We start from the raw sequence: 12,822 nt of genomic DNA, 5'->3' as shown, positions 1-12,822 counted from the left end.
TAGAACTTTCCAGTAATATAAATAGTAGTATAAATACAGGGGCCTTAAGCCCACCAGTTCAGTTTAGTTCCAGCTGCCTAAGTGGATACATATCTGCATTTTTCTGAGATGGCATTAAGGTCATAGGAGACTTCAAAATGGTGGCATTCCTGATGGGTCTCCAAGGCGGTTTTACCAAGTTTCCCTGCTATCTTTGCCTTTGGGACAGCAGGGACGCCAAGGCGCAGTACCACAGGCGGGACTGGCCACAGCGGACTGAGTTCTCTGTGGGGAGGAACAACGTCAAGTGGGAGCCACTGGTGGACCCCCGGAAGGTGCTGATCCCACCACTGCACATCAAATTGGGCCTTATGAAACAATTTGTCAGAGCTCTAGATAAGGAGTCAGCAGCCTTCAAGTACCTTCAAGACTTCTTCCCTAAGCTGTCTGAGGCAAAGGTCAAAGCCGGTGTCTTCGTCGGACCACAGATAAAGAAGATCCTGGAGTGCAATGAATTCCCCAAGAAGCTCACTAGTAAGGAGAAAGCGGCTTGGAACAGCTTTGTCGCAGTGGTTCGGGGCTTCCTGGGCAATCACAAGGCCGAAAACTATGTGGAGCTGGTTGAGACTCTGGTGAAGAACTACGGCACAATGGGCTGTAGGATGTCCCTCAAAGTCCATATCCTTGATGCTCATCCTGATAAATTCAAGGAGAACATGGGAGCGTACTCGGAGGAGCAAGGCGAGCGCTTCCACCAGGATATACTGGACTTTGAACACCGCTACCAAGGACAGTATAACGAGAACATGATGGGAGACTACATTTGGGGGCTGATTCATGAAAGTGATTTACAGTATAATCGTAAATCTCGAAAAACTACTCACTTCTAAATCTTTTGTAGTCATTTTTGTATTACTTTAGTATAAATACATGTTAATTTGGATTCATATGTTGTTTTTTTCTGACTTTATGTGAACGAAAGACACAAATTCGCCCGTTTTCTCATTGGAAATAGGTAAATTTCAAAATATCACTGTCCTGGTCACAAAAGCAAAGTTTGTGGGGAATAATAGCCATTTTCTATACTTTTGAGGCATAAGCAATTAGGAAATAACACTTACTACCCAGGAACAAAAATTGTGTTACATAGTGTAATGTTTCACTTTTAATGTACGAATAGTATACCATGGAGAAACTAAATATTTTTTAAAAGATGCAAAGGGGTGTTGTATATATATGTATAGGGCAGCAGTGTGGAGTAGTGGTTAGGGCTCTGGACTCTTGACCGGAGGGTCATGGGTTCAATCCCAGGTGGGGGACACTGCTGCTGTACCCTTGAGCAAGGTACTTTACCTAGATTGCTCCAGTAAAAACCCAACTGTATAAATGGGTAATTGTATGTAAAAATAATGTGTAAAAAAATTATGTAATTGTATGTAAATAATGTGATATCTTGTAACAATTGTAAGTTGCCCTGGATAAGGGCGTCTGCTAAGAAATAAATTATATATATATATATATATATATATATATATATATATATATATATATATATATATATATATATATATATATATATATAGTAGCAGCTGTTACTAAATTTGCAATCCTCAAGTACTGCACCACCAGGTAGTACCTATCTATAAAGCTGATCCTTACAAATCACCAACTCCAAAAACATGTTTTCTTTTTTTTGTTTTTTTGTATACACTAAACCCACTTTATTTGTAACATAGCAATTACAAAAGAGCAATGAAAAGTTAGATAAGACCGATCCACGAACATATTCTTAAAATATAAATGAAAACATTAAGTAATACTTGACATCTGAGTAAGCTTTTTCTTTACAATTACATGTCCTTGTTAAAAGGGTAAATCAAGGGTAGATAAAGGTCTTTTCTCATGCGAACACCCATACAGTGTAAAAGTTTCCGGTCATGTTTCCTGTGCATTCTATGGATTCTTCCCCTGGCTGAGCACACCTCTAGGTGTTTCACCACACTTTAACAATGTTTTACTGTCGCTTGCTATACCATACTAAACTGTCAAGATATGGAGGGAAGAGGGCAATCTCATGCTACATAACAACCTTGATGTTTAGGAGTGGTTTGATTCTCCTTCTTCTCTTCTACCATGTGTTTGCTTTGGTGTCTTTACACCAAGTTTTTTTTAAAGAATTTTGACAACTGCTAGATATATACTGGTAGCTTTATATTATTATTTTTGGTAAAGCTGCCTCCCAGTTTTTCAAAAACGATGGTTTTACTTTTCGGTACAGTAGGTAGAGGAAGTTACAGAGAGGACTATAAGAAGGACATGCAACTACTTGCTTGCTTCACTCAGCTAGAATCCCAAACCTTTTGTATGCTGCTGTGCTCTCCTGTTAATATTTGACAAGCTGCTTGCCTTGTAGTAAAGTACTGCATTAGGACATAATGGGGCACATGGGCTCTCCACTGAACCTGTCTCGCTGGGTTGCCAGGTTACTATTTCCTCTTGACCATTTTCTCCCTAAGTGTCTTTTCTGCTAATGAATTCAGAACACGAATGCACTCCCAGTGCTGTGCCGATGTGACGTGACTGGAAAAGAAGAAGGTTCTACAGTAAAATGTACTGGTTGTGATGAATGTGGGTCTTGGCAGATCCACATAAAAGTTGTTTGGGTTTGATGAATACACAAATAAAACGAGACCACACTGCAAAGTCCAGTCTTTTCAGAAGTAGTTTTTTCTTGAATAGTAAAGGGTATGGCAAATGATCGGAGCATAGACAGCAGTCGAGAATCATACATAACAGGTAAGAAATAAAATATAGGAAATAATAGGAGATTAATACTGCAGATAATACAAAGTATTCCTTTATCTCAGCTTCTTGTCCTGTAGTAACACTGGGCGTGGCATAGTTTAAAAGGGCTCTTTGATTAACATACCTTTAGACTAGCCTTCATTTCACCACTGGGACCAGATACAGCACAGCAAGAGTCTGCTTTATGATTCAGGTATTGCTTTGTTTACAATAGTGTGAGTATTATGAGATTTCTACGGCATTGTTTTCTACAGCATGTCTATAATGAAGGTGTTATGAGAGTCAGGTGTTTGCGAAGGGCTTGATAACACCCACATGAATACAGGTGGGAAAGTAAATGAATTGGATGCTTTAAACAGCATTCACATAAACCTGTTGGATTCATTTCAAATTGGACAATTTTCTGGGTGTAAACAGGTCTAAACAAGTGCAATTGACTGTATATATTCTGAAGGCAACTTATCTTACAGGACAGGTGGAAGACTCGCACAAATTGTTTAAGGACAAAGGCGACGTTTATTAAAAAAAAAGGGAAAAAAATGATAATGTTTATGCAGTTCAGCCTGGAGTGTGTGTTCATTTCAAATGGCTGACATACAGTAGTTTAGCTCCCTGAGTAACAGCAAAGCAGCCGTTTCATTGCTGAGTAGAAACAGCCTCAGAGGTTAGAGAGTACACATGACCCCTCCAGGTACTGCTGAGCATGCACTGCAAATCCACACAACCCAGCCTAATGGGCTGCTGTTGGGTTCACCTCGCCCCAAGGAAGGTCACTCACTCAAAAACTGCCAGGAACATGGAGCAGCATGTGCTGCAGTGCCTCCTGTTTTACAATCGCATATTGCAATGCAAATTGGAATTGTTCTATTTTTTGTTCTATTTTGTAGGTGTTTTATTTTGTATGACTGTTTTTATGATTGTGTTAAGTGTTGAATGATTACTTTGGCCATTGATTTTATAATGTTATTCTTCTCCTGCCAGGACCCCTTTGGAAATGAGATGTATACCTCGAGGGTTCTATCTAAATAAATACATTTGTATGTCTGAAGGATTTTTTTTTTTTTTTATCAACGTTAACAGGCAAGATTGACAGACATATTGAGTTGAGACACTGTAGTCCCAGAATCCCCAGCTTTATTGCGGCAGGATATAGGAAGTCCTGTATGTAGTGTGTCACTTGCTGAAGAGCTCTTCTCAAGTCACAAGTAATGATCCTCTTCCTCGATGACCTCGATGACCTCGATGTCCTCGATGTCCTCGCAGCCCAGAGCCTCGATGTCGTGTGTGATGTCGGTGATCATCCTGTTGAAGTTCTCGGACTCTGAGTGGAGTGACCAGCTGTCGTAGCTGCGCACTGCGGAGGCCGACGTGTTGCTCATGCTGCGCTTGATCCTCCCGAAGCTGTCTGTCAGGATCCCACCCTCTCGGATTCCAATGCTCTCCAGGAAACTTTCAAACACGCCCACGTCATTATCTGGGATGAAGGGTCTCATTCCTACCGCACGGGAACACATGAAGAGCTCACTGGGTCAAAGCTGAGAAATGTCCACTGAATAACCATACATTCTGGAAGTGATTTAGTAAATAATATGTTCTGTAAACTTACATAAAAATGTGGCTTAACAGAAAAACAGAGAAGAAAAAAAAAACCCAGAACGTACTCTGTTTCAATTTTTTTGAAAAGAAAGTTATTTTGACAGTAATGAATTATCCCAGAAAGCTCAACATGGTTTTTATTTTTTTAGTGAACCTGTTTACCGGTATGAAATCTCGACTTTGCTTTCCTCCTACTTTAGGAGTCGCAAAGAAATTAGGCAGAGGCAGCTTTGCTGTTTTGCAAAATGTACACCTTGTTTTTTCACTTTAATAGCAGTTTATTTTTCTTGGTGTAAACTTTACACAGTAGCCCTCTGTATGTCAGCTTGTCAGCTGTTGACATCAATGCCAGAAGCCAGGGCCTGAAAAATCAATAACACTGAAACAACTAATCCCCTTACCTAACAGAAGGAATTTCCTTTTCTCTCCATACAGTTGAAGGAGGTCAGAGCAGTACTGCTCGATAGGGGCTCCCATTCTGTATTCTCGCAGCAGAAGGGCAAAGTGCTGGATCTCTAACGGGGAAAGCTTGCTTCTCAGCTAACAACACAGGCATTTAAATGAAGAACACATACACAGGATTCACTTTTTTAATGGACCGATAAACAGCAGTAGCTTTGTAATGTATCACTGACAGTTTGATTTTCATTTTACAAAATAAAATAGTGTAAATTGAATTTTTTTGTTTTTACATGTACCATACACTTTGGAGTCAGGTAGACACATGCTTCAGCTAGGGCCTTCATCAGTGGACAGTATGAACAATAAAAGGTGTATTGTATATGTTCTAAAATATATTGTAAATGGTGTGTAAGATTCAAGCTAATGTCCACCCACTGAAGGTCAGATATTCTCTCTCTATGATAGTATATGTTTTGTATACTCACAGTTATCATGTATTCCTGTAGAAGCTCGACTCCCGCATTGCTGTGGTCACTCTCACTGCACAGAGTGGCCAGACTGTGCCGGGACTCCCTGAACGACAGCGATGAGCTGTCACTGTAGTTCTCACTGTAGTATGGGTCAAATGTCTCCTGGGAACCATTGCTAAAGGGATAGAACACAAGACCACTTCACACACGGGGGCTGCAGTAGATTCTTCAAAGCTATTTGCAAGTCCTACAGTAAAGGGTTATTTATTTTGGGTTCATTCTTCCTGGCTGAAAAAAAAATCATGCTAATGTTGATTTGGAGTACATAGCTTTGAGAATCTTGCTCAGCGTGTGTGCTAATGCCGAACAACTGTGGCTGCATATTCAAATTTGCACTGCCGTTCACGTGTATCGATAGTCAATATCCTTCCTGGGGCATACTGGGTGTTAATGTCAGGAAGCTGCATAGTTCAGGCAACCATAAAGACAAGTTTTAGATCATACATGTATAAAACAGGTGGCACTAAAAACAGTAAGCTTTCCAAAAATTTAAACTGAGGATTTTCAATTCAATTAATATCAGTTACCAGAGGCTGTCTATGACAGTTCCAGAATGCTGGGGATTTTATTTACACTACCCTACGGTACAGGGACAGGATATATTGATGACTTCAGTTCTCTTGCTGTCAATCAAGCATGGTTCAGAAGCATTAATTCAGAAAAAAAGAAGATGACAGATTCTCCAGTGTCAGGACAAGGGTCACACCTTGGAGACAGAGCTGTTTAAACAAGACATTTTGTAGCCGAGACCCCACAGTGACAAGTGGCTCTGCTGTGAAATGACTCTCGTCTGACAGCCTGACTGGCAAGGGTCAGGGATCCTAAGACCTCAAACACTCCTGATTGGGACTACTGTGTGCCCCATAACACAATGCAAGCATTTTCCATGGAACAGCAGAAACTAAAACGCTTCACTCACAAAGAGCTGCAGCAGCTGAAATCTGCATCATAGCTGTATGTCATATCTGTCAGCCGGCTGTCACCTGGGAAAAACAAGAAAAGGACTGATACAAGAAAAAAGACGTACTGCATTTTATCTGTGTCAAAAGAAATGTTAAATCCTGTTTTTTTTTCATAAAATTGGCCTTCCTCTGTATCATCCTAAAGACATATATGCCTGGTTTCACAGACTCTGATTAGCACTGATTATGGACTACCTTACCTAAGGTTACATTAGGCAGTCCAGGCTAGTGCTGATCAGGGTCTGTGAAACCAGCCGATAGACTGCAAACGTACTCCTCTGCAGGAGCCAGCGCCGGTCAGGTGTGGAGGTGTAGTGATATCCAGCCCGGTCGACACACTCAATCGTCTGATCACCGTAGATGATCTGAAACACTTGGCAGATCAGAGCGCAGTACTCTTCTGCCGCATCCTGAAAGCAAGAACAATAAGACTCAGTGCTGACAAACAAAAGGCTGAAACCTTCCAATCAGAGTCTCAGGCTGGGTCTAATCAGTCCAGATCTGTGGCCGCAACGCAGGCGTGCCAGTGTATTGCCTCATTGTGCGCGGATACGGTGCTGTGACTTGGCTTTGCTGGACAGAAACTCAGATAGCATGCAGTTGGTCTGGAAGGTGTTCACACTCACCTTGTTGGCCACCGCCAGGATAATTAAGTTACAGTATGCGTCTGGGCTGGGGGTGGGCTTCTGGGGGTCTAGTGGGTTGATGCCGGTGTTCCTTCTCTCCCAACTGCCGTATGACTTGCCTCGTTCCCAGCTCCCACTGTAAGCCTGTCTCCGTTCCCAGCTTCCCCCGTATGTGTGCTTCCTTTCCCAGCTACCCCCGGGCTTTCCAGTATTCCTCCTCTCCCAGCTTCCCCCAACGCTGGCTGTTTGCCTCCTTTCCCAACTCCCGCTGACGGGTCTCCCGCCAGTCTTCCGGGTCGGCCTCCTCTCCCAGCTGCCTCCCACTTGCTTGAGCTCCAGACTGCCCCCTGGATGTTTCCTCTCCAAGCTCCCCCCTGTCTGCTTCTGCTCGTGAAGGCCGGACATTTTCCAGTCCAGGCTGCAGATGGTGTGCCTGCGTTCCATAGTGCCCCCTGCTGGCCGGCGGTCCATAATGCTTACCGTCTGCCTCCGTCCCTCAATGCTGCCCTGTTTCTTCTCCAAGCTCCCACTAGGGTGCCTCCGCTCCAGACTGCCCCCTGCTGGTACTAGGTCAACCCCCAGACCTGGAATATATTGGAACACAATTTTCAGCTGAATGGTTTGAATTAAAGATATACTCAATTCACTTCCATTCTACAAAAGCACTGGTAAGCCTAAAATATACGGCACACTCTCAAACACTGTTAAAATGTCATTGCCGCCTCTTTTTTTACTTTCTCCAAGTTTGCTATATCGTACCCCCAGAACTTGCCACCTTTGGAAAAATTACCATTCAAAGCAAAGGGCAACACATGAGCGAATTGGAAAAATGACAACATTTTCAAGTATTTTATCTAACAAAAGGAACTTTAGAAACACTGTTCTATAAAATTATATTTTTCTGAGATGTGGCGGTCTGTCATAGAGGGTGCAAAGATTCACATATTCTTTGCTGTGCTGGTGTCTTCCCTATCCTCAGTACCACTCATTTAATAATTAAAAAAAAGCTTCTCTAGTGCTTTGAACAGAAGGTAGCACTACCTGTTTTGAGAATGAGGAGGTGCAGTGCATCATCCTGCAGATAGGAGGCAGCAGCGATCTCGTGGGTGGGGATTCTCAGGATGAGCTCCTCGTTGTCTCTCCAGGTGAGGAGCAGGCAGCGGGCTGACAGGCTCAGGATACTGTCCTGCTCGGGGGTCGTCTTCAAGGGCAGCTCTTTCAGTTTCTACAAACCCAGGAGGACCACAGTTTTAAATCTAAACTCTTGGCTGGAAAGGCTGTCACTGTGTCTGCAAAGAAAGCATGGACCAACAGGCAACTGAGGGCTGGTTAATAGTGTTGCACCTCCTTTTAAATTGAAGAATACATATTGAAAAATAACCTTCAAAGTAAGATCTAATGCAGGGGAGGCCAACCCTGGTCCTGGACAGTCGCAAGGTCTTGTGGTTTTCATTCAACCTCTCAAATTCTCAAATACTTAATTGAACCAATTATTTTCTTAATTTGTCAACACAAAAATGATGTTCAGGTCTTTAGTCATTGAACTGACAGGATTGTGTCTCTCCAGGACTATGGTTGGCCACCCCTAATCTAAAGCAACCCATGTCTGTCTGTTACACGCAGAAATCGATCTCTACCTACCCTTGCTGTGTCGAGAAGCTGAAGGAGTTCATCTCTGCTGGATGGATTTAATGAGCACGACACCCAGGTTAAATGACCTAAAAACTTAATGAAGAAAACATAGATTTGTTGAGGGAGCTAGGTGGAGCAGCATGTGATTCATGCCTTTCACTCAGGTGACAAGCGTTAAGGGAGTTTAGTGGTCTCAGCTTAGCTCCTAGTGGACATTATTTCCTGTGACAATGGAATGTTTGGGTTTGGTAAGTCACATTTTAGGGGTGCCCCTGGTGTTGGGTGATGAGGACAACCTTACTTTGACCTCCTTCTCGACGTAGTCATGGAGGAGCCTCTCAGGGTCGATGAGGTAGTCAGGGGGGTACAAGGGGACAGAGTGAAGGGGTCTCCTGTATAAGCTGTTCCTGTCCGCCTGCTTGCGCGCAGCTTTGGGAAAAACCAGACGTTTAATGGGAGAAACAAAACCCTGCAAAAATAATAAAATAATACAGATTAGAACCAGCCCTGGAAGCTGCACCAGTTCATTTCACAAACTGAATCTGTTCTTCAACACACTGCCTCACAAGTCTGTTAGCTTATGTCCTTAGGTAATGAAGGAGTGGATTTTCTGTAATGTTTGCATACATGAGTGTAGATTAAAAAACTTATTTTTTTGAGCTACAACTCAACTGAAAACTGGATTCGTCAAGGATACCACAGTAAACAAATCCACACATGTTTTAAACACTTTTAATATTTAGAGAGAGCATGTGACGCATAATTATGCTTTGGGTATGTATTAAAAGTGTACAGAAAGAACCATCAGTTATGAATTACCCATTGGCCAAGTAAAAGAGTTGTAATTTTCCTTTCAAATTATTTTTTTTAGATAATTCAACTCAGAAAACGATCACGCAGTGGACTCCAGGCAACTTTCAAATTATAACAAAACAAATCCTTCTATTCAAGACTGGTGTTGCTGAGAAGTACTGTAATAAAGCAAACAGTACCATAATAGAAAATGGCTCAAATCATCACAGTAATACAAACCAATCATTTACAAAGTTATAATAATCATGTACTTTCTGTGCAACAGCAAAACAACTAAATCAGAAAATGTACTGTTACTAATAACCAATGCATTAATACATTCATTATTGATGTAATTACTCAACAAAACAAACATCAAAGGGCCTTTTTCTCCAAAAATGTAAAGAAGCCTGGAGGAATACTTAGGTGTCAGTCTTCATTTTACGATTTGAAATGTATTTTCGAAGACAGTTTTACGGTGAGGGAAGTTATAAAACTCAGCCATTTTAATGCTGAGATATCCATCCATTTCCACAACTGTTCAGCCACAACCACGATGCTTAACAATGGAACAAAGAACATTGTTATGTGAGACCTAACAGCATTCATCAGTGTTGTTTTGTATAGACACAACCTGTTACAATCCATAAAATGTACTGCATGTAAGGTTTGGTTCATAGTTTTTTCATTGTAACAATGGAGCAACTTAAAAGGGCGACTACCACAAACGCTAATAATATTCATGCATACGTTTACAATAAAATAAAGAACATTGAAGTCCAAAGTGTAGATTTAACGCATTAAAGACTTAAAACAAGTTAAAACGCTCAAATCTCTTCCGAGATTCCCCCCAAGGAAAACAAGGAAACTAGAGGGTGGGTTCAATTAGAGTTCCTGTCTCCAGTTTACGCCTTTCATTTCTACTCGCAAACAGTGTCTTACTGTTACTGGTGTTAATGCCTTCATAGCATAGCAAGAAAAAACAAGAAGGCAAAAAAGACTCACTCTTTTCCCCTTCTTGGTCTCATGTTCCATTCCTTCTTCTCACCTTGATCCAAGCGCTGGGAATCTTTCTTGAGTTGTGTGGGATATTGTGGTGTGTGCCTGTGGGTCTGGAGGCTGCTGTCCCATTAAGGGAACCTTGTTTTCCTGTGCTAGAGGAAACTCCACCAGAAATCCTGATGCAAACTCGGTACAGCCTCTGCTGTCCTGGGACTGATAAGGACTCACGTGAAGCAGCTTGTTTTTCAAACAACACAATAACACAGTAGGGCTGTAGCCGGACTGCACTGGAGCATATAGTATAGTGAGAGCAAATGTGAGAGCACAGTAATCTTTATCAGCCTCTACTCACAATTGCTCATATCTCACTGTATCCTAAACATTTGGTTTTGTGCTTTATTATTCCTTTATTGTCCATCTTGTATAGCTTTATGAAATCATTTTATAAATCTTAGCTGTCATGCACTTACATACGCTATGTCCTGTAGGTCTCCTGTGTAGTTTTGAAAAAAACAAACACTCCATTATTATTAAAACAAATCTAATACCGCACTAGATGACAGTGTTTGCATGCCTTATTTTCCTGTAGTTTGCGCTTCCTAGGTAATTCCACCTTTAATGCTTTCTTTTCATTAACTGTGACTGACATGCTTTCACCCAAAACAATCTGATAAGGTGTATACAAAAAAACTAGGAAGTGTAAGAGTGAAAGACTGTGTGAAAGTAAAGCATGATAGCTTTCTTTATCCTAGACTGATAACATGAGGGAATTAAAATACAAGTTAGATCTAAAAGGGGCTTTATACAAATTTAAACAGTAGCCTGTATTTGTTTCCACTCCAAGTTACAGAGCTCTATTGACCTGTTTTGATCAATCAGATAGTGTTTGGTATGCAGAAACACATTTAGGTTGCAATTAAGGAACCCAAACACCAGCCAGCACAGCTTCAGTAAGATCTTTTTCTTCCCTTAAGCAGAGGCTGACAGTTGTAACAGATGTTTCGTATTTTCTTTGTGATGTTAACTGGAGTTCAAAGTTGAAATACACCAACAAATTGTTGTTATTATTATTATTATTATTATTATTATTATTATTATTATTATTATTATTATTATTATTATTATTATTATTATTATTAATAATCTAAACATGCAGAAATGTGGTATATTGTTTCATAAAAAACAATGTTAAAATAAAACGTGTTTCTTATCTACAAGACAGTACTGCTATTGCATATCTTTGATCTGTAAAAGTACTTTATTTATTCTTGTAAATAAATCAATTTCTATATAACGGTTTTATTTTGATGCAGTAGCCTACTTCCTGCCTACTAAAGGCAATTTCATTGTATACTTCTTTAACTTTTGTGAGGTGTTTGCTCTCTCTTGTGGTCAGAGTTAATGCGGCAGTTATTTATACAATAAGTGTACGGTATTAAATTATTTTTTTTATCAAGCTATGTTGCATTGTTGAGCCTTGTTCACACATGTAAAACTACTTCATCAACTCTAGAATGTTCATCAGTGGAAGTCTGAGAACAATGGGTTTTGTTCCAAAATGGATATTAATATCTATTTCCATTGACAGTACCTGTACATCTGTGGGAATGTGTGTTTTGGGAATATCCAAAATAATGTTTCTCTGAATGTAGATTGGATAGTTAGAACAATATCAAAACACTTAATCTTAATAGAATAATACTGCGAGTGACATATTTCAAACAAGATGAACACTGCAACACATTATAAATAATGAGAGAAACAGACTTTGCCAAGTCTTGTAATCTTATAAGTTCCTTGCTTTCTTCATGCTTTTGTACCTATCTGAATTGGGTACTTATAGAGTCTATAGACCAATTCAATGAGCAAGAGCTCAATGCAATGGATTACGAGCAATAGGTAGGTTTTTTTTTTTATCTGTCAACCTAAGTGCCTTAGGATGTTATATCAAAGCTTGTATGAGGTTCTAGGAGAGACTTGTTGGCCTATCCAACTAATTGGAACCTCCACCCAATCTCCTATTTATATCTGCTAGCTTTCTGTGTGAAGCTTGCTGCAGAGGAGGCTGAGGTTAAACCTGCATCATTAACATCCTTTACATTTGGATGCTCAGAAGGGAATTAAAGAGCAAGTTGTGAAGAGTGAAGACTCTCAATCTTAACTCAAACTGGTTGGGTTTCAGTTTGCTCCAGACAGAGACAAACAGGCTTTCAACACGATAGCAATGACACATGGAAACCTGCATGGGTGTCCCAAGGAAAGAGAATCGATCCTTTCTTTTTTTATCTCCTGAATCTTTGTATTGATTTTCTTTCAGCTGTACAATTCTTGTTGGTGCTTCTGTGGTTCTTTGAAATACGATTTCATCTACTTCATTATGTAAAGACTGCACAGAATGTTTTTTCTGAATTAATCAGCATTTTTTGGTTTGACCATTTATTGTTTAATTGATAGAAAGAGCTTGGTAATGAGGAAATTTTAAATTTTAAAGAACGT

General features: G+C 40.4%; 1 protein-coding gene across 1 annotated transcript; it reads right to left on the bottom strand.

Moving 5' to 3' along the window:
* Positions 1–3,796: 3,796 nt before the first annotated feature.
* Positions 3,797–10,760, bottom strand: LOC117427844 (cerebral cavernous malformations 2 protein-like). The gene is made up of 10 exons (XM_034046195.3): positions 10,330–10,760; positions 8,834–9,001; positions 8,542–8,625; positions 7,942–8,125; positions 6,901–7,484; positions 6,549–6,684; positions 6,232–6,295; positions 5,268–5,427; positions 4,782–4,920; positions 3,797–4,279 (listed from the first exon to the last, which is right to left on the bottom strand). The coding sequence occupies exons 1-10, from the start codon at positions 10,357–10,359 to the stop codon at positions 3,984–3,986; spliced, it is 1,845 nt and encodes a 614-aa protein (XP_033902086.2). The 5' UTR covers positions 10,360–10,760; the 3' UTR covers positions 3,797–3,983.
* Between the last annotated feature and the right edge of the window lie 2,062 nt (positions 10,761–12,822).

This window comes from Acipenser ruthenus, chromosome 29 (genome assembly GCF_902713425.1).
Source record: "Acipenser ruthenus chromosome 29, fAciRut3.2 maternal haplotype, whole genome shotgun sequence".
Lineage (NCBI taxonomy): Eukaryota > Metazoa > Chordata > Actinopteri > Acipenseriformes > Acipenseridae > Acipenser > Acipenser ruthenus.
Note: the sequence above shows the minus strand (reverse complement) of the source record. Positions and strands in the feature narration are given on the sequence as shown.

Bases quoted from the DNA above. Each gene is read 5' to 3' on its own strand.
- LOC117427844 (XM_034046195.3), bottom strand. From the start codon at position 10,359: ATGGAACATGAGACCAAGAAGGGGAAAAGA. The intron at 6,296-6,548 runs GTACGTTTGCAG...TGTTTTTCCCAG, and splicing joins GCGCTGGCTCCTGCAGAGGA to GTGACAGCCGGCTGACAGAT. The intron at 5,428-6,231 runs GTGAGTGAAGCG...CTATCCCTTTAG, and splicing joins TTCAGCTGCTGCAGCTCTTT to CAATGGTTCCCAGGAGACAT.